This window comes from Astatotilapia calliptera, chromosome 23 (genome assembly GCF_964374335.1).
Source record: "Astatotilapia calliptera chromosome 23, fAstCal68.1, whole genome shotgun sequence".
Lineage (NCBI taxonomy): Eukaryota > Metazoa > Chordata > Actinopteri > Cichliformes > Cichlidae > Astatotilapia > Astatotilapia calliptera.
This window is the reverse complement of record NC_137443.1, coordinates 19,741,499-19,768,619: the sequence shown is the minus strand read 5'-3', so window position 1 is coordinate 19,768,619 and position 27,121 is coordinate 19,741,499. Positions and strand designations below refer to the sequence as shown.

The 27,121-nt window shown below is 40.0% G+C and overlaps 1 protein-coding gene across 2 annotated transcripts; it reads right to left on the bottom strand.

Moving 5' to 3' along the window:
- Positions 1-13,807: 13,807 nt before the first annotated feature.
- On the bottom strand, positions 13,808-24,187 carry LOC145424325 (uncharacterized). 2 transcript variants are annotated; one of them, XM_080297539.1, is made up of 4 exons: positions 23,883-24,187; positions 15,944-16,042; positions 15,207-15,304; positions 13,808-15,111 (listed from the first exon to the last, which is right to left on the bottom strand). In XM_080297539.1, the coding sequence occupies exons 1-4, from the start codon at positions 24,058-24,060 to the stop codon at positions 15,013-15,015; spliced, it is 474 nt and encodes a 157-aa protein (XP_080153665.1). In that variant the 5' UTR covers positions 24,061-24,187; the 3' UTR covers positions 13,808-15,012. The 2 variants fall into 2 exon arrangements, with proteins under 2 accessions (XP_080153665.1, XP_080153664.1); XM_080297538.1 differs by having other exon boundaries at positions 23,697-24,172.
- Positions 24,188-27,121: the final 2,934 nt, after the last annotated feature.

Genomic DNA, 27,121 nt, shown 5'->3' with positions numbered 1-27,121 from the left:
CTTCACCTTCACACTCACATCAGCACTCATCACATACAACACATTTCAGGAAGCACAGTCAGCTGCTCCTCCCAACAATGTGACACCTAATGAGTGCATAAAGGTTCCTTCCTCTCACTCCTTCCAGCAGAGCTTTGTATCATTCACAGTTCAAACTAATCCTTCTTTATCTCATCCTGGACAATAACGCACTCTGAAAATGTTTTTGTTTTTCCTAACAAACTGCTGACTTTAACTAAATAAATTACATGTAAATTTTCTTTATAATTGTGTTACACAAGTGCAATGTAAAACATTTCATGTGATGGAAACTGGTAAAACTGATATACAAGTTTTTACAAAGCACTTTTTTCAACTATTTGAATAAATAAACCTTTGATTTGACATATGTTACTTAAACTTATTGCTTCATGTTTAGTGAAGGTGAAAAATCATTTTTCTGAGTTCAGCTTCTTAGTTCAGTTTTTGTCCTGATCCTGAGTGTGACCCAGTGTTTTGTGTTTAATTTATATTTGGTGATTATTGTTATTCATGGTTTTAGTTCTTTTGAGGTTATATTTTGTTGTTCTGGTTTCTATTTTCAGTTTCTTCACATTCTCTGTGTCCCACGTCTGGTTACTTGTTGCCTCTGTGCTTCATGTTACTTCTGTTTCCAGATCTGTCATGTTTCCACGTCTTAGTGTCTACTCTGCATCTTTGTGAATTGTCTCATGCTTCCTGTTTTACTTTGGTAGTCCTCATCTTATGTAAACGTTTTTACATTTTCTTCCATTGGTCTCATCATGTTTGATTACTCCTGGCTGTGCTCTCCTCCTGTGTCTCATTCCCTCGTTATCACTCTGTGTATTTAAGCCCTGTGTTCCTTTTTGCCAGTGTTGCATTGTGCCCTCACTGTGCTGGTCTTCCTCCCCCTCCGCCGCCGCCATGCTTCTTGGTATCTTTGTCTCTAGTTTTCTAGCTTTCCAGTGTTTAGTTATTAATTTCCAGTTTCCATGTTGTAGTTTGCATTTGATTTTTTTCCCGCTATAGAACAATAAAGCTGCCTCTTTAAGTTTTCATTCTGTGACACACAGCCAAACCATGACAGTTTAGCTCCACCCCCTTTAAGAGGACCCTAAAAATTGCACCTGCTGAGGGACAACACCCGTGCTGTCTGTGTTTGGACATGCTGCACTTTCAGTTCACACTGATCATTTTACAAAGGTTTACGTCATTCATTAAACTTTTCACGTGAACATCTGGTCTTCATGCAGCAAAAGCAGAATTTAAGACCCTTTTAATGGACTTATCTCAACAAAAACTAACGAAAGAGCAAATTAAAATCCTTGAAGTAATCTTGAGAGCTGCATTTTTACAACACAGATGTTATTCTGTAAAATTTTATTAACTTTAGTTAAGATGTTTGCATCCAAACATGTTTTACTCAAATGATAAAATAACAAACACAGACATAAAAACAGCTTCATTAATGAGCAGGTGTAACATGATCTAATGGTTGCACACTGTGGAGACATGGTGGTACAAGCAGAAGAGCAGAGACACCAAAGCTTCAGACAAAGTAACAGACTCACAGATCACCACAAGAACGAGTGCAGCGTTCAGGCTCAGAGAGCTCAGGATGAAAAGCTCACTCTGCTGGTTGCTGTCAGTGAGTGCGACAGGTTTTTGAGTTACATCTGAAAAGAAAAGGGAGACAGATTTATGAACAAGTGTGTGAAACATGTTTTACATGTCTGAGGACTTTTCAGCTGATAGTTTAAGAAGTTTGAACTGGCCCAGCTGTGAATACTTTTTAACCTTTTTTTTTAACCTTTATGATTCACACTTTAACTTTTGAATTTGCCACTCCTCTGTAAGAAAAATGCTTTGGTGGTCGCTTAAATCACTTGTCTCAAAACTGACATCAGACAAAGCTCACAACCCGCCCACTTGTCTTCACTAAAGGTTAGCGTATCTGTTGCTGCTACAAGAGGGTGTATTTTGCTGACATTCATTGGCCTCTGGTTTCCACATCACTGTTGGTTTCCTACTGTATCATTTTGAGGCATTAGACAGCTATTTCATAGAAATTCACAGCAATCAAATTGAGGGTTACATAAAGGTTGTGTTTTATACAATTTTAAACAAGGTGGATGTTCATTGTTCCATTAGCCCACTCCTGTGTTACTGATAGAGTTACTTCAAGCTCAGCTGAGTTCATTGATACCCATGTAGTCTGAGACTGTTTGGACCTTTATTTTGTTATGTTGCTCTTCAGACTAGTCTAGTCTTTTTTTACACCTTAAATAGGAAATGTGCTGCATTTCTCTGTCAGACTCACATCAGAGGTGTAAAAAGAAGAAAACCACAATTTTACTGCCAGACCTATATACTTTTGGCATATTTAACTGACAGTGGGGCATTCTGACACCACATCCTCTAAAAAAGTCAATGCAAAAATGTTAACTAGTCAGTTACCTGAAATAAGATGGAAAGTTTCCACAAACTGAGTGCTGCCTCCTCTCTTGATGCCACAGAAGTAAAGCCTGCAGTCCTCTGCTGTCAAGTTTTTAATCACGAGTTTGTTTCCCAGGATTGAAAATTTGGTTTCAAAACCAGGAGAGTAGTAGGTAGAGTCTGCTGAAGAAAAACTGCGGCCGATACCTGCTCTGAACTGACTGTGGATCTCCATGTACCAGTGTGTGTCTGATGTCTGATTGGAGCAGGTTAGAGTGACATTGGTCCCCAGCTCTCCTCTGACCTCGGTCACGTTCTCGGCCTGTGCACAGAGCAGAAGCACCAACAGGATCATCCACAGGAGAACCATGATCAGCTTCAACATCCACAACAAGACGGAGTCGTCTGAAAGCAGCTCAGCTCTGATGGACTCTGACACAGAAGTGCTCTACACTTCCTACTTCAGGCACTGATTATGTTGTGTGCAACACCTTCAGACAAACCACAAATACCAAGAAACTCCACAGGAAGTGAACCTCCTTCACATCCAGCCTAACGTCTGCAGCATTGACTTTACTTTGTGCAATCACCATTTCAGGTATTAACGTGATCTGGCCTAATTATACAGTTACAATGCGCATATATATTTGGAGTGTGGTGGGGTGCAGCTTAGAGAGGTGGCTGTGTTTTATGAAGAGATAAAGAGTCTGATTAATCCTGCTGCCCTGACCTCTAAAGGTAGTACTAGTAATACATGTTTTAGCAGAAGTAACAGCAGAAGCTACATCAATGTAAATTCTGAAACACTGAACAGCAGAGCTAATGGTCATCATTGGTCGAGCATGTTGATGAGCTGATCAGGTGGCTCCATCTTGTGTCTTCAAGCTGTTATAGCAGAAAAACACAAATATTTAAATATCTAGAACTCTCATAGTACTCATATTAAAAATCCAACTCTATTCTATATTAGTGCAGATACAACAAACTTCTACTACAGTTCAAAAGTCTCCAAAAGTTTGAAAAACTGACATCTTTAGCTTAGATTTATAACAAGGCTCAGTTGATAGATTTCTGGGAACTGGAACTTAATGATCTTGAGCTTGATTATATGGACACAAATATTCCACGCACATATATTTTATGTAGGTGCAAGATCATTTAAGGCTATACTGGATTCTCTAATGCACAGAGAGCCACTCCAAAGCGGTCACCACTGGCGTAATGCAATATCTTTTTTTTTTTTTACCACTCAGTAATCTGGCTGCACCACTTGACTAACTCCAGTCTACATGTGCAGTCTTTTCAGGGCAGCATTTTTTCCCTGCATCTGCGTGTGTTGTTCCCGGGTACTCCGGCTTCCTCCTCCAGTCAAAAGACGTGCAGTTTGGAGATATTCTGAGCTGCAAGATACTCTTCACCACAGGATTGCTGTGCTTTAGCAGAAGGAGTTTCTTTCTTTCTTTTTTTTTTAAATTATATTTCAACCTAAGAATGGAAGGTGAAAAGTGTGACCTTTGTTTTGGACTCTTGTAGCTGGAAAAACTGTGGGACACACACATGGTGGACTCACTCAGTCTTTTTAAGGAACAGTGATTTCCAAGAATCAAAGCTAAATTCAGCTCTTCATTATCTGCATAATAATTAAAAACCATGTTTATAATAATTTGACTTAGATGGAAGAAAGAAAACAACAACAACAAAACTACCGGCTCCGACATCGACCTCTGTGGGACCCCAAATGTCATCACTGCATCAACAGTGATGACATCTGCAGTGTCTTCCAGTGTTAACTGAGAATGTCTGAATTTAAGAAAATATTTACACCAGTTAAGAGCCAAACTCTGGACTGTGTTTCAAGTGCTCAATGAGCAAGGGAAAGGGGGCCCAGGCCCATCCAGACCGGGGCCCAGCGCAGCAGCGCCTCCCGGCCCCACAGAGCCCAGGACAGTCCACCCAATCCCACCACAGAGAAAACTGCACCCACCCCACCATCCACTTTTCTTCCAGACTACATAAGACAATAAACACCCAGGCTGAGATCTTCCTCCACCTCTCCTGTATCTCCCCCTCCTGCAGAGAGAGCCCCTGAGGAGAGGAAAGCTCCTGCAAGATGTGACAATCTTCCCCACCAGTTGAAGAGCCCCCCAGGTGGCTCGATGCACCGGCGGCACCCTGCTCCAGGGCTGAGCCCCCATGCACCCACCCGCCCACAACCCCGGCAACACACCAACCAGGACCCAAGCCCCCGAGGCCCGGCCCGGGCCCCAGCCCAGAGACGCAGCGCCCCCAGAACCTCACGCCCATCCCGGACCCACCCAGGGCCAGCCAGGCTACCAGGTCAGTAACCCACGTCCGTCAGCACAGACCCTCCCCTAGCCTCGCTGCACGCAGCCGCGAGGAAACAGTCACCTGAGAGCCAACAGAGCCCCTATCCGGACATGACCGCTACCCCGGGTTGAGCCCACCAAGGAAGATGCCTCCGGGGAACCCCCCGACGCCCTAAGCCTGTCCCTACCCCCACACCAATCACAACAGTGAAGGCGGGACCAAACTATGACCCCCCACCCCCACTAGGTGATGGAGCTGATCAAAGGAGCCCAGAGCAATTGATCTGATGTGGTGGCAGAGGCTGTATCAAGACTAATGTAATCTAATAGATAATTTCTATATTGGTTAGAATTAAGATTATTTTTATTTTTCCAGTTCATGAGGACTGTTTTCTTGGCTATGCATAGGGCAGTGAAAACCATATGGGCTATATTCTTTTCTAAAGTGACATTATCTAAGCTGCCCAACAAACACACTAAAGGGGAAGTTGGAATGTTACATTTCAGACACTTCGATAAGTCTTCACATATCTCGCGCCAAAACTTCTGAACTGGTGGACAGAACCAAAGAGCGTGGATATAATTATCCGGTGAATTGGTTTGGCAGTGGGAGCAGGTGTTGGTAGACGTAAAGCCCATCTTGAACATCCGATGACCTGTATAGTGCACTCTATGTAATATTTTGTATTGAATTAATTGAAGACTGGGATTTCTAATTGCTGGTGTTTTCTTAAGTTGCAGTCCGTTTGGCCTCTCAGGCCCACCGTACAATTTACAAAACTCATCCACTCTTTTTCTCAAAATCTTAAACACAAGTTTAGGCCACTGAGAATTTGGTTTAGGGAAGGGAGTTTAATGTTTTAGTGATTCAGAAAAACTTTAATGAAACCTTAAACCTGCATTCTTTCCAATATCCAGCAGGGGGAGACTTGTAGCTATAAAACGATATCTGAATGGACCGGAGTTTGTGAGAAAATAAGTCTACTGATCACCTGATATCTGATCATTAGTGATGGGATTTTTAGAGAGCCGCTCTTTCGGCTCCGAACCGGCTCTTCAGGTTGTTTTGTTGCTTTAATTAATTAATTATTAACAATAATATAAAATTATGCACAAAAGGAATTACTAATGTAAAAAAAAGTGGTTTTATTTATATATGTTTATATATAAATATATGTGGTGGTCCCTAGAGACAAAACACGTACAAACTCCAAAACACATTTGTAGCGTTAACTGAACAGAGCTACCTAGATCACTTAAATTACACAATTGAAAGCATATGTGTATTGTTTGTGTGTTTATACACAAGCACACATATATATTCAAATAATTAAAAAAAAAAAAAGTTAATTTACCTGTTACTGCCACACACCAAATCTGGTCGTTGGTACTTCCTGGCTTGTGTAGCCATTGGGTAACAAAAGCTCAACACTGCGCCTAGCATCCTGGAGCTAGGCACAGAGCCCCCCCCTCTTCCCAGCGCAAAGCACAAGGCTCGCGTGCGGAGTGAAGCGGAAGAAAAAGTGCGAGAGAGAGGGTGAGAGAAAGAAAAAAAAACATGGCCTCCCAATAAGGAGCTGGATCGCATCGTTCACTTCAAAGAGTTGGCTCTAAGAGCCGTTTCGTTCGCAACCAACACATCACTAATAAGAAGGATGAGACCAGTAATGAGGAAGGCTGAGCAGTATATGATGTCGAGCTGATGATCTGGTGTGGAGCTGTTCTGCTGATGATGCTTTGACTCAGTGGAAGGAGAGATATGTGGAAAAAATATAGTAAAAAAAACACAAAAAAGCAACTAGAAAATTGTGACCTGTTTGTATTCACACTTTTAAAAATGATGCTGCTAGCATCATGATGAAGAATCTGCTGAGTTTCTTGTAACAAGAAAAAAGTGATGAAATTAAAAATAAGATAATGACTTTGTTGCGGGGCAAAGACGGTGGCGCGGCTGTGGCGAGGTGGTCTCACCTGAGCAGCATCAACAATCATGCTGCACCTGCTTTAAAGGGCTGAACTATGTCCTGCCGTAATTGTTGTTGTTGTTGTGCAGGTGCGAGCTGGAAAACTGCAGCTGGTTGTGTGTAATTGACAGCAACTGAGAGTAATAAAAGAATGCTGAAATGTATAGAAATGTGATCGCCTCTGCCATGTGGTTATTACAGACCAGTTTTTTCCTTCTTCTTGGAAGCTCACATCTCTGAATGTTTTCTGTCCACTGCTCCCAGCTCTGCTGCTATGTTTAGAAGTTGTCTTCTGACCGCTTGGACCTGTTTGCTGGATCTCCTTGCTTTACGTAGAACTAGGTGAGCTGGGCTGGTGGTGCTCAAGATTTCTCAAAGCCAAAGTACCTGATAGTAAAAAGTGGGGTTGGTGATCTGATCCTGGGGATTGAAATAAAGGTTTCTTGATCCTGGTCGCTACCTTGAGGTTTGGAAACTGCAGACTTTGACAGTTGCTGACTGGTCTCTGAGTCATAGTCATTATCATAATGACGCTCCATGTGATACAGAAGTTGATTTTTGTTCTCTGCACAGGTTTGACAACTGTGGTGAAAACATAGATGCATAAATACAAGTATTCAGAAGACACACCGCTCCTCCTCTGGATGTTTTGCACCTCATCTTTGAAGAAGAGCAAAGAGCACTTTAAATTAGGTGTTAAATATATTTTGATCGCCCACTGTGTGGTAATGTGTCTCACAATCACATGAGGTATTTTGATCTAAATTTATATATGCTTTAACAAGATGAGTTAACGTCTTGGTTTTTGGTCAGGCTTTTATTAGAGACCCACAACCCCACCAGGAAAAGCAGCAGCTGTTTATGAGGAAGTGATTCAAACCTTTGTGATATTTTCAGTTGTGATGTTTTCTAAGTTTGTGAGAAAAAAATTGTAAACATGGAAGAGAATTAATAGAAAAGTGCAAGTTTTATGAATAATTGTCCATTTTTATAGTTTGGCTCTACGTATTATCTGATTTATATCATTATACATGTTTAGACTGAGTCAAAGCCGGAGACGAATATGGCATAAAACAAAAGCTAAAGTTTGTTCTCTGCACAAATTGTGATTAATTGTACGGTTACATTGTATGGTAATGTGTCACATGTACCCACCTGATCAATGACCAGTTCAAGTCTTGGTTTTAGTTAAAATAAAGTTTTTATAGACACAAAGTCACAACACAAGAATCAGATGTTTCATTTTAGTCTCAGTTAAGGAGGGTGTTAAAGGTTAGAGGGTATGAAAAGGATTCACTGGGGAACAAACATACAGTAGGTCTGCATTTAGTTAGACAACAAGTGAGTCAAGTGACAGTCTGTCCATGTGACTGTGCCACAGCTGTTGCAACAAAATAAACACTCCTGATGACGATTCGCCAGGAATCAGTTTCAAGTTGACGTCTCTGACTTTTGGGTTTAAAAGGAAACATGAGTTCTCTTGCCTCATGACTATGACAACATCAAAAACCCGCCGACTCACGCATCCAAACACAAACAGAATATTGCTCTTTAGCATTGAATTTTAGGCCACTTTGAATGATTTACACTCAAGACAAACTTGCATTAAGTCAAGAATGACTGAATACACCTTAACAATAGAGGTTAGTGCCAACTTTGACGAGTTTAAAACAGACGTCTTCGCATATCATCTCTCCTGTAGCCTCCTTCAGGGCTGAGAGGGAAAGAGGATGTGGTTTCAGAGTTTTTTTCTTGTCAAGTCACACTCGGTTCTCTGTCAGACATTTTTTTTATGTGAACGTCCCTGCGGTGACAAAGACTTCTGCAAAGCTGCTGAAGCCTGTTCATGCCTTAGAAAGAATAAAATGACCTTCACTCATGCAGATCCCCACTGACTTCTAGCACTAACTAAATATCTGCAAATGCTGCTTCTAGTGTGTCGAATTCGTTATTGCCAAATATAATCGTCTATTACTGCACAGTGCAGACACACACACACACACATTACTACACACTTACAGCTACTTCTAACACCTACTCTAGCTATAATACAGCTGTTATACAACTTCTATTTTTCATTAGTACTGTTACCACTAACACTATTATTATCATCACTAATTATATCTAATTATATTACATATCTAAGAGGGTTTATTTGTCCTCATAAATTTTGTTGTATAATGTGGTAAACACAGGTTTATACACAGATGACTCTGCTCTTTAACTGGGTGTTGATATTCTTCATAAGTTGGGTTTAAAATAATTTTTGTGACAACTTTACACCAGAAATAAGGACGGGTTAGGAAACTTTAAGGAACTCAAATAAGGGTCAGTAAAAAGGGAAATCAGTGACCCAGCAAAGTGAAAGGTTCCCAAATCAACATTTTTGTGTATTTACAGTAATGTTTCTTTCAAATTTGTACACAACACTACAACAATAACTTGGTAACAAATCTAAAAAGTTATTATTAACTAATGACGAGTTTTGAGTGGGTGAATCAGGGCACATATGCCAAATGTCACCATTGTAACCGTCTCTAATTTTTTTAAAAAAAGTTGAAAATGCTGTTTGTTTGCTTCCATATATTGTCTATTCTGAAGTATGTTTCATAAAAAAATCCCCAACCCTACACAAAAACAATAGTGTAACAGATACATGTCTTTCCAAAAAGACTGTTCCACTTTAGCTGTCTTGTTGAAAGTTTCTTTAGAAGTCTTAAGCAATGCTGTTTTTTTTAGGATGGCGTCAGATATCTGAGTCTAAAATTAATGACAATTCCAATGACTCTGCTTAGCTGGTAATGGTCAGTCATACAGTGCTTGAGTTGGGATAAAATTCACAGTAAATATGTAAATGCATAGAAATATAACTGCTGACCCTTAGAATAGTTTAGCAAACAAGCTTCCCTCTTATGAAATGCAGAAGTGTCTACATTGGCATGTTTCCCATAGCTACTGTAGCAGAGTGAATATTATATTTGAAAATTGCATTAATCACATTGTATGGTACTAGTATAAATAATAGCTGCCATCTGAGCATCCCTCACTGGCTCGCTTGTTGCTGTATATATCTGTGCCTTTGGTTATCTTACTTCTATAGCTGTTACAGGTAGGAGTCGCGTGCATGTTGCTGCTGCCTCAGTTTGAATTGGCCACATTTTTGTTGATTGGTGCTACTTGTATTTTTGTAGAGATCACCTGCGCATTATTTCCTCTGAAGCCATCAATCGATTGCTGGTATGTTTTTATTTTGTGCCGTACATTTAATCATTTCACTTGGTAGTAAACAGGTGTTTTTATATATTTTGCTTTATCTTTTTGTTTTTGCCTGCCTGCTGTATATGGAAGCCTGTTAGTGTGCATTTATTGTATTAAATTGTTTAATCAGAGCAGATGTGTGAAGCTGAGCTGCAGGTCCTCACCTGGCATCACATTCACCTGCTGGTAACCCACAGCTCTGAATTTACAGTAAATGTACAATTGAATCCTTATTTTACTTTGATATGTTTTGATTGGCTGTCATTACATTGTTGTTTTGCACTGAAGCATGTTTCTGTCCCAAGTAAAGCAGATTTAAGAGCTGATAATTAGCATAGTTTCAAACTAAATATTCTCTAGGTGAAATTTGTTGCCGGCTTTTTCTCTTTCTTTGTAAAAGCTTTTGAGCTTTCTATTGCTGCTCTGCCATTGTGTTGTGTGTGTGTGACATCACTGGTTCCTTGAGCTCTTCCTCATTATTCTCCCACACAAAGAAATGATAAGAATCATGTGGTGTTTTTACACCACTTTCTCTTCGTCTTTATGTTCTTTATGTTACTTGCGGGTCCCTTTGTGTATCTACTGATGTTCCTCTTTTGACTGACTTGCCTCTCAGTTCCTAAACATTTTGAGATTGGCTAATTGTTCAAAAGGTTTCTATTCTGAACTCAATAAGTTCTTAAGGGGAAATTTCTGAACTACCATCATAACAAAAAAAAAGACTCAGCACAAATGCAGGCTGTGCTTAATGCGCTTTATTCTTCAAAGACAAACGTGAATAAGGCTCAAAGTAAACTCTATGAACAACATGTGAATGTGATCCTGTAGGATTATGCTAGGAGAAAATATCTGGTATGTTTTGGTAATGTAGATAAATAAATGTGTGTTTTGCGTTTGCTTTTTGTTTTCTTTCTAAACCAACTGATACAAATGCATGATCATTGTCGTTATTCTGCGTGGTTTAAAGTACACATACAGTGATGATAAACTTGTGGCTGAAGCTTGCTGCAGAAACAGGAACTAGAGCTCTGAAAGCTGCAAAAATTCAACCCCACAAACTGATGTGGCACAGGTAACTTTAAACACTCCACTAGATATGAGGCCTTATTTATGAAAGTAATGAAGAAGCCACTCTAAAAAGAACATGCCAACAAGGGTTAAAGTGAAGATGCATTAAAACAAGCTACAAAACATCTAAATTAATGCTCTTTGGACATATAAGACAAAAGTGTCTATGTTCAGTGATAGTGCACAGCATTACACCTGGGGAAAACCAAACACACATGTCAGCACAAGAACCTCATGTCAACTGTTAGCACGATGGAAGGGTGATGATTTGGGATTGCTTTGCAGTCATGAGACCTGGGGACCTTACAGTCATTGAGTTGACCATGAACTCCTCTGCATGCCCATGCAAGTATTCTAGAGCCAAATATTGATGCTATCTATCTGACAGCTAAAGCTCAGCCGCAGCTCAGGCGTGCAGCAAATCTCCAACAGAACAGCTAAAAAAGAAAAGAATCAAGTTCAGCAATGGGCCAATCAAAGGTCAGACCTCAACCTGATTGAAATACTGTGGTGGGCCCTTCAGAGAGCCGCGTATAAACGAATGCCTCCAAGTCCCAATCAAAGGAACTTAGTAAAGAAGAGTGACCCAGAATTGAATGTGAGAGATCATTAAACTCAGTTTTTCTACACGCTGTTTCTGAATTTGGGCTTTGTTTGTGTGTTCTTGTTCATCTCAGGTTGTAATGGATTCATTTTAGGACATGATAAAGACTTTTTATCACTGGTGTAAGTCACACAAATCCAATGATTTCCAAATTCAGATTAACAAATATCAGCATTCTTGATCTGCCATCTGGACCTGTTTTTGCCCCATCTTCTCTCATCCCTGCTCGTTTTGCTAACCTTTTTGGGATTTTTGGTCATTCAGGTTCAGTTATTGTTCAGTACCTTCAGTTTCTTTTATTTCCCCCCCATTTTATGTTTCTGTGTAGTTTCTTCTTTGTTTTGCCATTTTGAGTTTGGTATTTTAGCTCATTTGTACTTCAGAGTTATTTCTCTTATTCTCATTCCTGGCTCTGTAATTTGCAATCATGTTTTTCCTGATTTTGTCGGCTTCCTGCCTGCCTGTGTTTCTGTTTACAAGTTCAGTTACTTCCTGCTTTATTTTGTTTGGTGTTTTGTCTCTTGTCTTTGTATTTAGTTTCACACCCCTTCTCTTATTTTCTCAGTTAGTAAAACTACCCTCCCAGGTATCTCCTGTTTGCCCTCATCATCTTGTTTATTTATTCCTTCAGCTTTATTCAGTTTTTGTTGTGTTTTTCCTCATTACATTTGTGTGTGTCTCATTTCTGTATAGTTTTTGAATTCCTCATTCCTCGGGAACATTTTCATTGGAATTTAGCATTAAAGCTGCCTTTTAAATGTATTTCCTGTCTCCTGGGTCCTACATTTGGGTCCAAATCCTGCCTACCAGACATGACACGTGACCTGTTTGTACTGGTTGGAGCAGGATGGGGCCCAACATGGTCAGAATACATGGAAACAGGAAGCTGGTCTTTTACTGAGAAGCAACAACTGAAATTGTTTTTACAGGTTGTCACTTGCTGTTGTTTTCAGAACGTGTGAGGAAAGCGCTGAATAGTTTCCTGCGAAATCTGACCAACAAACACTCACATGTAGGGATGGGTATTGATAAGATTTTAACGATTCCGATTCCATTTTCGATTCTGTTTAACGATTCGATTCCTTATCGATTCTCTTATCGATTCTTTTTTTTTTAAAAAGGAGAACACTAAAGTCGATTAGCTTAGAACTGTGTTTTATATCTTCTCTTTGAACAAGATAGAAATTTAGGAGTAACATGGCCTTACAAACCCAACAGTGAGATCTTAAGAGATTCACAGCCTACGGCTCTTCAATGGGGTGTCACAGGGTCCCCAGGAAAAAAAATGTATATGTAAAATAATAAAATAAATATTCTCCTGTAGCAATAACAAAGTTTAACATAAATTATTCTGTAGCAATTACACAAGAATATCCAGTAATGTCCTGCCTACAATTAAACACATTCACTTACCAAAGTGAAATCGGGGGCATCTGCTGTGGCAAATGGGTGCAAGCCTTTGACCACAAACTTAGACACTGCTCGGTGACATTCGTCTATCCTGGCCTGAAAGGAGACGCTACCGGTAGACTGCAGTGAGAACTGCCAGCATCTGAGCCAGCCAGACTCTGTCTCTCTCATCATGGTTATCTAAATGCAACGCACAGTAATAGCAGGTTTTGTAATAAGGTAAATCGCGCTAACATAATGTGCAATGCTAATTGATTAGTTACCTGCAGTATTAACGGGAGAGGACGTGGAAACGCTACCGCTGCTGCTAGTTGAGCTTCGCTAGTCCGGAGCGGATCAAAAACACGACATTCGTTGAACGCAATCGCGTGTTTTTTGAGCAAATGCTTTTGCATGTTCGTAGTGTTTCCTCCCTTTGATGAAATCTCTACTTTGCAAGTATTGCACGTTGCCCTGTTGTCATCCTTTCTCATAAAGTGTAACCAAACTTTTGACCGTTTGTGCCGCTCAGGCGCCGTGTTTCCTACTGGGTAAAAGACGCTACTCAACGTGATGACGTCATTCGGGGCGACTGGAATCGATAAGGGAATCATTTGCAAAAATGGCAAACAATTCCAAGGAATTGAAACAGTGGGAACCGGTTCTCAACAAGAACCGGTTTTCGATACCCATCCCTACTCACATGGCCTTGAGGAAAGAGGAACATTGTGAAACTCTTTTTTTAAATAATATCATCCAGATTTGTTTCTGTCCCTTGTTGTTCTCAAATGTTTAATAGGTTCATATTAAACATTACAAAGAAATACTTCAAACCACATTTTCTCTTTCAAACAAACAAATCACTGGTGTGAACTCAAGTTCTATTTGTGTTAAATAACTACACGAATGCCTAAACCAAAAATAAATGCTGTAATCAAACTGAAAATGATCGCAGTGTATTTTCACAGAACAAAAGAATAATGCCACAGGTATGTAGAAAGTTCTTTTACATATTCTTATACTAAAACAAACCTGTTATGCAATAATTTGCAAAGACCATATAATCTTAGATTTTAAATCAACAGCCCAAATGTTCAAACTGAGATTATTAATGTGGATGGATTAGTTATTTGTGAACAAAGTCTTTCTGGAGAACTTCAGTGTTTACCAGGGATGCTTTAAAAAAACACATTTAATTTTGTTACATGTTATTGTGACAGACTGGTGATCTGTCCAGTGTGTACCCCTCCTTTAGCCCTATGACAGCTGGTATAGACTCCTGCATACTTAAAATGGATAAGCAGAGGAAAATGGACGGCTCAGTAATTTTGACAGCTTCTCACAACATTATTTTTAAATTTGATGCTGCAACAAATTAAAAAAAATATGTCTTTCAAAAATCACATTTCTCACAGTCAACATGTGATATTTTGTCTTTGTCCTGGTTTCACTTCTGTTTGACATTTAATTGTAAAATGCAGCTTTCTGTTGTCATACTTCATCATCATGCTGACCTTTTAGGGAATGAGACTGTGTTTAAAATCTGTGCTTTGAAAACAGCATAAACAACAAAACAGCTGAAACAAAAAAACAAAAACTGATAAACAGATACAAACTATAAGAGAACAAATAAATATTAAATGTTGGAGTTTCATATTTACAGGTTTTCACAGCAGCATTGAGTTATGGTGTTAAATCCTGAAGCACCTTAAAGCAGGTTTGGCTAAAGGTTGTCACATTCTTGGGTCCATCTCAGCTCAGAAGCAGAGCAGATTGTCTCTGACTAAAATTAATCTTGCAGCACTTTCATCAAGTTTGTGGAAAATTTTGATTCAGAACTTTTGGTCCAACAACTCAAACCAGAGAGGAAAAAATAAATCCTCCTTCGAGCAGCGGAGCAGCAAGTCTTCAGTTATCAGACTGACCTCTGTCCAGCAGGTATCATCCACCTGTACAGGTGTGTCTATCAGCTTTGAGGTAGTGTGGAGCGAGGAAGCTGAATTTTGTAATAAACACACTCTTGAAGCGGAGCAGCAGAGGGAGTGGGGAGCTGGATCTCCTCGTACTGAAACACAACAGCAGCACTGAGTACAGGACAAAGTAGCACTGAAGGAGAACAATGAGCATGAGCTGCAGGGTCACCTGTACACTTTGAGTTACCTGTGGAGCCTCCAGCCTCTCACTGGTCCCAGCTGGAGGGAGGTTTGCCTGATACTTGCTGATTCTCCTCTTCAGACACAGCCATACACAACTCAGACCTGCCAACAGACCATCAGAGGAGTGACATCACCTTCACACTCACATCAGCACTCATCACATACAACACATTTCTCCACTGTGCAGAGACACCTTTCAACATCTGGACAGCAGAAGCACAGCTGAAGCCTGCTGGGGCAGTGAGCAGTACGTTTGTGCTGTACTGTCTGTACAGCGTCGGCTTTCACCCCCCATGGATTACATCTACGTACTTTGGTAATATGTGAGTAACATAAAGAATGTTGTGGGCCAACTTTAAAAATACTTATTTCCACAAATGTACAACTATAAAACTACCTCACATACTTGCAGCTTATGTGTAAAAGTTACAGTATGAACCTGCACTAAATGTTTTATAAGCTGGATGAATATAAACTACAGATGCCTGAATCCACATAGTAAGAAGCGCTGCTGGAAGGAGAGGGTTACAAGATGAGTTGACATCTATTATAAAAATGGGAGGTTGGTTCAAAGCAAGCTTGACTAAAAATTACTGTGGCTGAGCTGGTTGCATTAAGTACTGCTGCATGAGTTAGTGGTAGCATTTCTGCATATCTACATATGCAACATGTTGCTGTGGAGGGGTGCTGGTATTAATAGAAGAGCAGACAGACCACAGAGATTTAGACAAAATGACTCACAGAGTACTAAAAAGAGCACAAAGTTCAGGATCACTGAGCTGACGAGGAAAGTCTGCCTCTGCAACACTCCACACTCAGGGTCAGGGGTTGGACAGATATCTGGAAGAAGAAAAGTTACACATATCGAATAAGAAATTATAGTGTTTCGTAAAACTATCAGACATTAACAATGTTTTCATGTCTGAGGCCCAGCTGACTACACTTTAACAAATAGTTCATCTAGTCGACCCAAGTTACTGTTTTATATTACAGGAACTTTCAAAAGCTGAAAAAAATTGCAGTAATAAAAAAAAAAACGTATCTGTTTTTGCTCAGGCTTTGGGCAACGCGATTCCCGTGTTGTGCCAAAGACATTTTGCACTGGTGTTTATTTATTATAATATTAGAAATATTATTGTTTATTATTTTAACCTTTGACCATCTATGAGTTGCAGTTTTGAGGGTGAGTGGTAATTGATTAGTGAGCGATTAGTCTGTTGTAACTTTAGAGACCAACACAATGGTGGAAAACAAATGTTTCCAAGATTAGGTGAGTTGACAGGTTGATTTAGCAGCTGTTAGGATGATGTCTTTTTATGTTCTCAGGCACCCAAGTCAGGGAAGTCTAAGTAGCTTTGAAAGAAAGCAACTGGACTTGAAAGAAACTTTTTAGATTAGAGAAACTTAAAGTAGTCCAGTCGCTTTCTTTCAAAGCTCCTTGGAGCCTTTTATATTTCAAATTGGCAACCTGTTGAGGATCATGTCGTATTTGAGCAGCTGTCTTTAGAAATGAATGATGTCATCTTTCAGGTAAAGCCTCAAATTTTGTTTCGACTGTTCTTCTATTGTACAGTAAAGAGGTCACACTTCAAAGAAATAAGGTTACCAGAGATGGGCAGTAACACGTTACTGTAATCCGATAACTTTTTTTTAAGTAACGAGTAAAGTAAGGGATTACTATTACAAAAAAGGTAATTAGATTACTGTTACTTTCCCATAAGCATGCTGCATTACTAAACCGTGATTCTCATGGCAGTGACGTAAGCGAGTGCGACGTTCGTGGCAACAGTGGATCATATATCGAGTGTGGAGAGAGTATGATCCTGCAGCGTTTAAAGCGTGGAAGTACTGACCTGACTTTGAATTTGATTCTGTCAAAAGTGACAAAACATTAGTGTCCTCTGTTCACTGCGTGGGAAGAAAACTTCTTTTTACAGTGAAAAAACCCTTAACTTCAGAGCAAGCTGCCACGGGAATGTGAAATTCACAAAACCTTCGACACACTGCGGCACACCTGCACCAGGGCAAACCTCCGCCTGCCCCACTCCTGCTTTACAGGGGAAAACAGAGCAACAGGACCGTTGAGTCTTTGATTTTATTTATTTTCTGCTGTGTTTTATGTGCATCTATTTGAAAGACTGAGTGTAAACAAAAAATATATATTTTATTTTATGAGCTGGAATGTGCAGAAAATAAGTTTAAATGTTAAACAAATTTCCTCCAGTCAGAGAATGTTGCATATAATTTAATTTTTGCTTGATGCATAAAGTTAAAAGATTAAAACTAATAAAAACAAGTTTTAAAAGGAGACTTTTTCATTTGATTACAGTTTGTATGGTATTAAAGATCTATCACTTTATCACCTATTCAGGTTGTAAATCATGTTTTTAAAAAGTAACTAAGTAACTGATTACTTTTGCAAATAAGTAATCAGTAAATTAGCAGGATTACTCTTGGGGGGGGGGAAATGATCAGTAATTAGTTACTGATTACTTTTTTCAAGTAACTTGACCAACACTGGATATTACTGAAGCTTTACTTTACCTCTAAATAGGACACTGTTACAATAATGACTATTTGCAGAGAACATTTAAAACACACAGTCACAAATTTCTTTACTGATTTGATAAAAACAAGCAAAATATAAGTTTACATTTCCACACAGACAAACATGCAGTCTTACATTCAGTCATCATGTTGACTAAATGAACTATAGTCAAAATAACTGGCTAAAGATTAAGGAAAAGCTAACCTACAAAAGTTTTCAGATAATTCTTGGTCTTGGTCTTGTCTTGGTCTCGACGTACTTTGGTCTCGGTCTTGTCTTGGTCTCGCTGTCTGGGTCTTGTTGTCTCAGTTCAACATAGTGGTCGGGAGATTTGGAGTCAACAGTATCCATGACACACAGCGTAACGTTCGATAATGTATCATGCGCAAAAGCTTTAGCTCTGAGAGCCGCGCTTAGAGAGTGCTTTGTAGTGAACCAGAATAGTCGACTCCCATTGAGCGAGAGCCGGCTCCTCAATTAATTTCCTTTCGCTGCTCAGCTGTCACACAGCGACACACAGTGGCTCAGCCATGCTCAAATCCCTCCACATTGTGGCATTTTATTATTTCGCCTTTCGCGCCCTTCAAACACAATTAAATGCAACCCATTAGATTGAGCAGTATGCCCGGTCAGTAAGTTACAGAAATGTCAGCGACTTCGTCTGTCATAAAGTTTGCGTTCATAGAACACAAACAGTTTTTGGTAAATGCAAAAAAGAAGCATTCGGCAAAATGCAGGTTTTGCAAAGTCTCCTTGACCGAGACAGCCGGGACTACCTCAACCTTCACCAGGCACCTGGAGCGCAAACACCCTCAAAGGTAAGCTAGCCAGCAGCCATCTATCCATCTTCAAACTCTTCTAACTACCTTTCCAACCTCAGATGACCTGGTCATGTTTATGTAATATTGTTATTTATAATGTGTTCTTCAAACATTATAAATTATGTAGGGACAGTTTTTTTGCAACCGTCCCTGCAGACTTAACTTTAACTTAACGTTACGTTACATGCTATGTACAGGTAGCTAGCGCTAGCAGTGGCTATCAGCTGCTTAAACAATTTTCACTAACTTTAGGTATTTAGGTGAATTCATTGAGCAGAAATATATCGAAACCATTTCAGTGAGCACTTTAAGGGCTGGTATGGTGTGGTTTGTTGTCGACTTTAATGGGCATATTTATGTGGTTGCTGACTCGTAAGTAAGGACGGGCGTTTCAAGAGTGTCCCTATAACATTGCTCGGCTAACACCGGCGTTCTTGACAGTGAAGCCCAGATCAGAGCGGTCTATGGCTCTGGTCCAGATAGCACGGATCGCAAAACTGAGTCCTAAGGTTCTTAAATCGAACTTAAGGACCTTTGATTATGACTTTCTTAGGTGTTTTCTACTATGTTGCCCTACTAAACCAGTCCAGTGTGTAGGGGCTATTTTAGCATTATTAGACACAGTTATTTTGTATTGGTGTAAGTTCAGACTTTATTGAGTAGTTCATTTCTTGTCAATACAACTGTGTCTGATAGCTGACTGGCAGGAGGAGGCTTAATGCAACCTGCAAAGTTAATGCACAGACATTTTGTCTTTTGTAGATTCCATTCAACTGTTTTTCTGTTCTTGTTATTTAAGGTCTTGCAACCCTGAACACTCCAGTATTTTCATCATTACTAGTTGTGCCTAATGATCTATATGTGTCACACTGGATTAGATTAGGTTATTTTGTATGCAAAAGTCTGCCCTCATTGATAGGTTTAAAATTACTGTGCTTGTAAGATACAGTAGTTTTTGTGTTTGAATAGAAACCGATGTTTTACAGATTCCTATTTCCCTGTTTTGTAGGTACTTGGAGTACAAAGCAGGTTCTGCAACATCAGTGATAGCGGTCAATCCCACACAGCCTCAATTATCATTGTTTGCTCCAAGCATCCACTTATTTTCCCCAAATTCACCCAGGCAACAGGCCATCACCCAGTCCATCCTCCAGGACCTTATAGTTGGATGCTCTCTCCCCCTGTCTATCGTTGAGAATCCACATTTTAGACACTTCCTGAATGTCTTGGATAGCAAATACACTCCTGTGTCTAGAACCACCTTGACAGAGAAGCTGATACCTCACCTTGTCACTAAATTGAAGGGTGACATAATCAAAGCCCTGGAAGTCCAGCCAAATGTAGCAATAACAACAGACCTCTGGTCTGACCGGAGGCTTCGTACTTTCCTGGGAGTTACTGCTCATGCTGCCTGCAAGAACAAGGACTCTTACAGTTTACAATCATTTTTGCTTGACTGTAGGCGTTTCACAGGGAAGCACTGCGGCGAACGAATCGCCTCAGCTTTTGACAGAATAGTTGAGGAGTATGGCATTGGCCATAAAATAAGCTACATTCTGACGGATAATGCATCCAATATGAAGCGGGCCTTTAAAGTCAGGATGCCAGAAGTAGAGCACCCTGAAGGTGATAGCAGTGATGACCTCGATGATGAAACAATGTGGGAGGATGCAGAAGGTTCTGATCCATGGTCAACGGGTGAACGTCTTTCTTGCTTCGCCCACTCGCTGCAACTTGTAATCAGTGATGGGATGAAAGAGGTAAAGGCAATAGCTAGAGCCATTGCCAAAGCCAGCAAGTTTACAAACCTGCTTCACAGCAGTAGTAACCACAAAGACTTGTTTGAGGCACACTTTGGCTCCAATAAGTCCATCCCAGCAGGAAACAACACCTGCTGGAATAGCACCTACAGACAGTTAAAGGCTCTGATCACACTTGACCACGGGGCCATCACTGAAATGTGCAGCAATACAGAGAATTTAGTGTTTTCAACCCGAGAGTGGGCTCAGCTGAAAGACCTTTGTGCTTTGCTTGAGCCTTTTTCTGATGCAACAGATCTTACAGAAGGTGATCATCAGGTGACTATTAGCATGGTGGTCCCCACTGTTCTGGACTTGAAGAATCATCTTATAAAGATGGAAGTACAAATGCCCCAGGCCGTAACTATAGTCAGGGCACTGAAAAGATCCTTAGAGAAATGGTTCTCTGGAATTTTCAGGCAGATTTGCATGGACGAAAAGGATCCAGAAGAGCTGTTTAGCCATCGGATCTACTTCCTTGCCACCATGCTCGACCCCCAGTTTGGACTGACCTGGGTAGATTTAGATGTCCAAAATGGTGAAACCGGACCAGCACTGAAGAGGTTCAGAGATGACCTTAAAAAGTCATTAATAGGTGACTGTATAATAATAATAATTTATTGTTATTGTTGTTTTTGTTGTTCCACTTATTATCACTGTCTTTGGTTTTATAGCATCATTAGAAGCATCCTGTCTAATCCTGTCTTTGTGTGTGTGTGTGCACCCTTTTCCAGACCTTTTGATCACAGAGGTAGACAGAGACGGACCTGCAGCACCAACAGAAGAAGACACAGAATTATCAGATAGTGACTCAGCGCCACCCCCAAAACAACGTCTTCTTTCACGCTACAAGGCATTTAGGTTGCAACGCAGCACAAGCCAGGACTCGAGCACTGATGCACAAATAAGCAAGTACCTAGACAGCATAAATGACTCTGACTGTGATGCACTCACCTTTTGGTCAAAAAACAAAGAGCGTTTCCCCAGTCTACACAGTGTTGCCTTGAAGGTCCTCTCTGTCCCTGCCTCTTCTGCCCCAGTTGAGAGGGTTTTTAGTAGAGGAGGCATTCTAATGAGACCCCACCGCGCACGGCTAGGCTATAAGATGTTGCAGTCTTTAGTTTTCTTGAAGTGCAATCAATCACTGTTTTAAAATGTGAACTGTTTTCTCTCCCTCCTCTCTGAAAATATGCTGTTTGTTCATTATATATTTGTTCATAAGATATTTGTTATTTGTTCATAATGTCTGTGTTCTATTGTTCCTGCCCTACTGAACAACAGGCTTGATTTCATTGGCAGTGTGTTGTAATCTCATGCCACTGAAGACATCAAGATGCCAGAATCTTTTAAGCACTTGTTCTTATTCTTATTAATGCACAATTTGTATTGGTATGTAATATTTGTAGTTTGCATCTGATTCATGTGAGGTGTGCACATGTCTTTATATTGTTTGATTACAGAATTTTACTTAAAATGGTGTTGTTTGACTAAATAAATGTGACCATTGACTTTTAAATAACATCTGCATATCACTTTGTGTTGACAGGCCTTATCCATTTTAGGGAAGTTGATATCATAGTGTAATTTGGCTAGTACTACTACAATAGGACATGATGCAATTTCAAGTTTATAATCTTCAGTTTGATGTTACAATTTTATCTATATATAAAGTATAACTGAAACCAGTTACATATTTCATATTTTACAGTTGTTGGAGGTGATCGCTGTTTTGTCAGATGACTTTGGGGCCAGTCAGTACCATCATGTCAGCCCTTAAAAGCACACAAAAGTTAGTCTTTTTTTGTCCCGGTCTTGGTCTCGGTCTTGGTCTCGTCTCGACTTGGTCTTGGTCTCGGTCTTGGTCTCGATACCCTCTGGTCTCGGTCTCGATACCCTCTGGTCTCGGTCTTGTCTTGGTCTCGATACCCTCTGGTCTTGGTCTTGTCTTGGTCTCGGATTAGGCGGTCTTGACTACAAGTCTAGCTCCAAATAAAGTTTATAAATGAATTCTAAATTTCTAGCAGCCAAGCTGCTGGAATAATTAGAGATTAGCTGAAGGTTTGAGCAATGCATGGGAATACTGAATCAGAACAATCGAGATGGGAAGAAGTTAAAGTTTGTGCTAATGGTTCCTCCGCTCAAGTGAGCCAGTGATGGTTTGATTTTTGCAATGTTTCTAGATGAAAGAAACAAGACTGGGTGAGCTTTGTGATGTAAAAGTTAAATATCAAGATTCAAATGCTGATCAAGAACAACACCAAAGTTGTGATGGAGGAAATCTCATCAAAATTACATCAGCTATGAAGTAATCACTGTGGTAGGAGGTAATAAATCTTTTATCAGTGATAAATTCAGGAACATTTTGTTTTATCTCTAGAGACAAGCCTATCACTGCATTAGTCACAACAGGGAGCTTCACCTATTACAGTCTGTGGTTTCCAACATTATACAAAAAAGCAACCATGAATGCACTGCACCACATAAATACCTCTGGTGCACTGCAGGGAAACTGTCACCACAGCCACCAAAGCCTGTGAGCTAAAGAACAATGCAATTTCAAACAGCATGATACAGATCTGCAGGAAAGCGTAATGAGTTTTTGACTAAGAAATAGCTTCACTAAAGCGTACCAGTGAAACTGTGTACAAACAATTACAGTGGAACCCCGACTTACGAATACCCTGTTTCACGAAAAATTCAATTTACGAAGGCACTGAACGGCAATATTTCTGCCCGTGTTACGGCAAAATGCCCGAGTAACGAAATCCGCTTTCTCTGATTGGCTGAGCCTACAATGCCCACAATGCCTTCCGAATCATGTGACATCCCCTTGGCTTCTGTACTTGCGCTTTGCTGTTCCACTTGAACGACATATTGTTGTTCTAGTTAGCAATTAGCCTATAGCCTATCGTTCAGCATCGCCTCACTCAAAACGCACAATGGGTGCTTCGACTTACGAAAATCTTCGCCTTACGAAAAACCCTCGGGAACAGATTCATTTTGTAAGTCGTGGTTCTGCTGTATTAATAAATGTAGTTTTAGTTATCAAATACAACTCTTTTTTTTAAATATATTTTTTTCTTTTCTTTTTTTTCATTGTGCACTTTGGCCCTTAGAAAACACAACATGCAAGATACTGAGAGCTGACTGAAGTTACACATTTAAGTTATCTTTATTAATCCTTTATATCCAGGTAAAAATCTCATTGAGGTTAAACATTTATTTTCCAAGAGAGACTTGGCATCATGGCAGGTCTCTCAAGTAAATCAATAGTAATAAGTACTTCTGTTATTATTAGCATTAAATTTAATAAACTTTGTACTTACCTGAGACGAGGCTGAAACTCTCCACAAACTGAGTGCTACCATTTCTCTTGATGCCACAGAAGTAAAGCCTGCAGTCCTCTGCTGTCAAGTTTTTAATCACAAGTTTGTTTCCCAGGATTGAAAATTTTGTTTCAAAATCAGGAGAGTAGTAGGTAGAGCCTGCTGAGGAAAAACTGCGGCCGATACCTGCTCTGAACTGACTGTAGATCTCCATGTACCAGTATCTGTCTGATGTCTGATTGGAGCAGGTTAGAGTGACATTGGTCCCCAGCTCTCCTCTGACCTCGGTCACGTTCTCGGCCTCTGCACAGAGCAGAAGCACCAACAGGATCATCCACAGGAGAACCATGATCAGCTTCAGCATCCACAACAAGACGGAGTCGTCTGAAAGCAGCTCAGCTCTGATGGACTCTGACACAGAAGTGCTCTACACTTCCTACTTCAGGCGGTGATTATGTCGTGTGCGACGTCTGCTGATAAACCACAAATACCAAGTAACTCTACAGGAAGTGAAGCCTTCTTTTTACCTCCAGCCTGACTTCTGTAGCAGGAATCTGACACGGAGCTTTCAGACTCAGTTCTTCTGGAACTGAATTTTCACATTACGAATGGTACTGTAGGAGTAATAACAACAACACAAGCAAAGGGGAGTTTAAAATCAGCATGAGAGGACAGTGTTTCATTTAAAGTACAAAGCACAGGTAGAAAAACTAGCAGTAGTAGTATATGTTTTAGTAGAAAATAAACAGACGTGCAGATACAATGAATGAATCCAAAACTATCCAGATTTGAACATGTCTGAACTGACTCAGTCCTGTTTCTCTGTAAATAAAAAAAATCTTCATCTAGAACTTCAACTGTTACTCCAGTGAAACACATCTCAAGTCAAATCAGACAGTAAATTAAAGGACAGTATATTTAACCCCTTCAAACATGGCTTCGCGTCTGTTACACCACAGCGCCTCCAGTTGTATCCAAATATTACTGCAATCCACAACCCACTGAATTCCTACTATAAATACTTCTATAACCTCTACTGCAAAAGCAGGTATTAAACTCTTTACACTCAATATTCTCACTGAAACTTTAACTACTGTAATTACAGTGTACCCCATTCAAAGTGTATTAGAATGACTACTTTCACTACTACACTCTGTACTACAAATATTACTCAATCTGATTAATCTAATTCAAATATGAAACTGCTGCCTTTATCATAGCAGCAGTGAAGCATGATGTGAGTGGCATTTAGCTACATCTGCATAACTGCAACAATAACCACTACACACTCTGACAGTACATTTTACTAATGCTCATCAAATAACCTTCTGCCCACAGCCCTGGTTTTAGTGCCTGCTATTACAACCTAAAACTATGACAAAGTTGCTCCTCCATTTGCAGCACTACTATCATCTATGTTCTGTTTATCCGTCTGTGACTGTTTACTGTTACCGTGTTACTGCGAAATGATCAGTTACAACTTCTGTTAATGACAGATATCAGCCTGTTACTACCTGTGCAGTTAAAGCTGATCCCTGAACTGGGTCAGACTTCCTTGAATTCAGCCTGAAGATGGTTCCAGTTAAGAAACTGTTAGCTGACATAAAATGTACTTTACTATATACATGACTGATGTCTTTAAAGGATATCCAAAACACAACAGCAAACACTTAAAAGATATTTGAACTTGCATGTATAGATGGTGCATCAACACTGATGCAGTTTAAAGTTAATCAATATATATGAGGCCAAAACTACTTAAAAATATTTGACCAGAATTGAACTTTTCATTCATTTGGGAGCTGTGAGCCTGTTGTGAACCTTATGTTGGAGCACATACGCAATTCTGAAAAAGTTGTTACACCGTAAAACATTTTGAAGACAATTGTTTTGAGACATTCTTCTTCCATCAAATTTAAACTACATAAATATTTTTTTTCCAAATTGTACTTTTCCTTAGTTTAAACGTGCTATTGTGAATTAAATAGGGGTTGATGAGATGATGAGTAAAATTATTAATAACACCTGAGATGAGTGATACCTTTAAAGTAACACACAGGGACAGCACCAGCAGTACATGTTTAATAGAAGTAACAATAGCCATAATATGGTTTGAATTTATAAAGGTCAGAGTGAAGATCATCAACACATGCGAGCAGATCAGCTGTTTTCATCTTCTGTCTCCAAACTGTTGCTGCAAAGAAACTCAAACATGAACACAATCTGAAAACAGTGAAAAGGTCAAAGCAGACAAGCTAACACAGGTGGTACATTTTCTAATACTGTAACATTTCTAAAACATGACATTAATCATACATGAGTAGAAAAATGCGTCTTCAGCATCACTTTGTCAAGTGTAGGCTGTGTACAGGCAGGATAGGAGGACCCAAAGTGCAGACTCATGGAGGCAAACGTGAACTCAAACTCAGCTTTTATTGCTGGATGGCAGAACAGAACAGTAAACTAAATAAACTGAGAATAAAGAGAGCTAAATTGGCAGGCAGGCAGAACACACAGCAAGGGATGATAGAGATCACAACACAGACAAAGGAAAACACAGGGCTTAAATACACAAGCTGTGCCCTAAAATGTCGGCTGCATCCTTCGGAGGACCCGGCCTTCGCGGTCTACGTGGGCCGGGTCCTTCGAAGACCGAGTAGGCCGGAAGAACGAGGCTGTGAAATGGGACAGTCTAGCCTTTTGATTAGCATCACCGCTGTCTCGGTGGAGTTTAATAAACTAAGCCGTCTGCTCCTTGCTATCTAAAATATAATATCGACCATCTCACACTTCTGTTTCATCAGTTTTCTGTTTCACGTTTATTCAGCTGTGTGAAAATCCCAGAGGAACCCACCAGATGGATTAATAAAAATTTATTTAATGTAATCTAAGTGAATAACTCTAATCTCAGCCAAACCGATTTACTACGGAACAAATAAAACACAGAAAAAAGCCAAACAATTACATTTTAAAGTTATCTGAGTGACTTATATATCGTGTTTAACCTGTGTAGCGAAAGACAGCGGGGGTCTGAAAACAATGAAGCTGGGAGTCCACTGCTCTCGCCGGGTTAAGTGACCATTGAACCCCCCGGCTTGCTATCGAGCGGGTGGGTAACAGACGTCTCAGAAAACGTTGGCGCACTTTTGCAAATATGCGATGTCTTGATAAACCAAGCAGTTATTTAAAGTTTACACAGCAACTTTCTCGCCTGAAAATATGTTAAAAGTTTATTTTGTGACCCAGAAAGAGTAATAAGAGTAATATTAAAACTTAGTAGTGCTCGCCATTGTTGGAAACTGGAATTGGCTGTGCCGCGCTATGAATTCTGGGATATAGTGGGGCCACAAAGGACACACCTGACCCATCCTTCAATTTTGGGCAAAATAAAGGACGGATTAGTTGGACACATTTGAAGGAGTCGA

What these genes read in the sequence shown, in the direction of transcription:
- LOC145424325 (XM_080297538.1), bottom strand. Translation starts at nt 24,060, where the DNA reads ATGCTGAAGCTGATCATGGTTCTCCTGTGGATGATCCTGTTGGTGCTT. An exon ending in GAGTTTCAGCCTCGTCTCAG is followed by an intron (nt 16,043 to 23,696) that starts GTAAGTACAAAG and finishes TTCTTCTTCCAG; the next exon opens with ATATCTGTCCAACCCCTGAC. An exon ending in AGAGGCTGGAGGCTCCACAG is followed by an intron (nt 15,112 to 15,206) that starts GTAACTCAAAGT and finishes GTTGTGTTTCAG; the next exon opens with TACGAGGAGATCCAGCTCCC.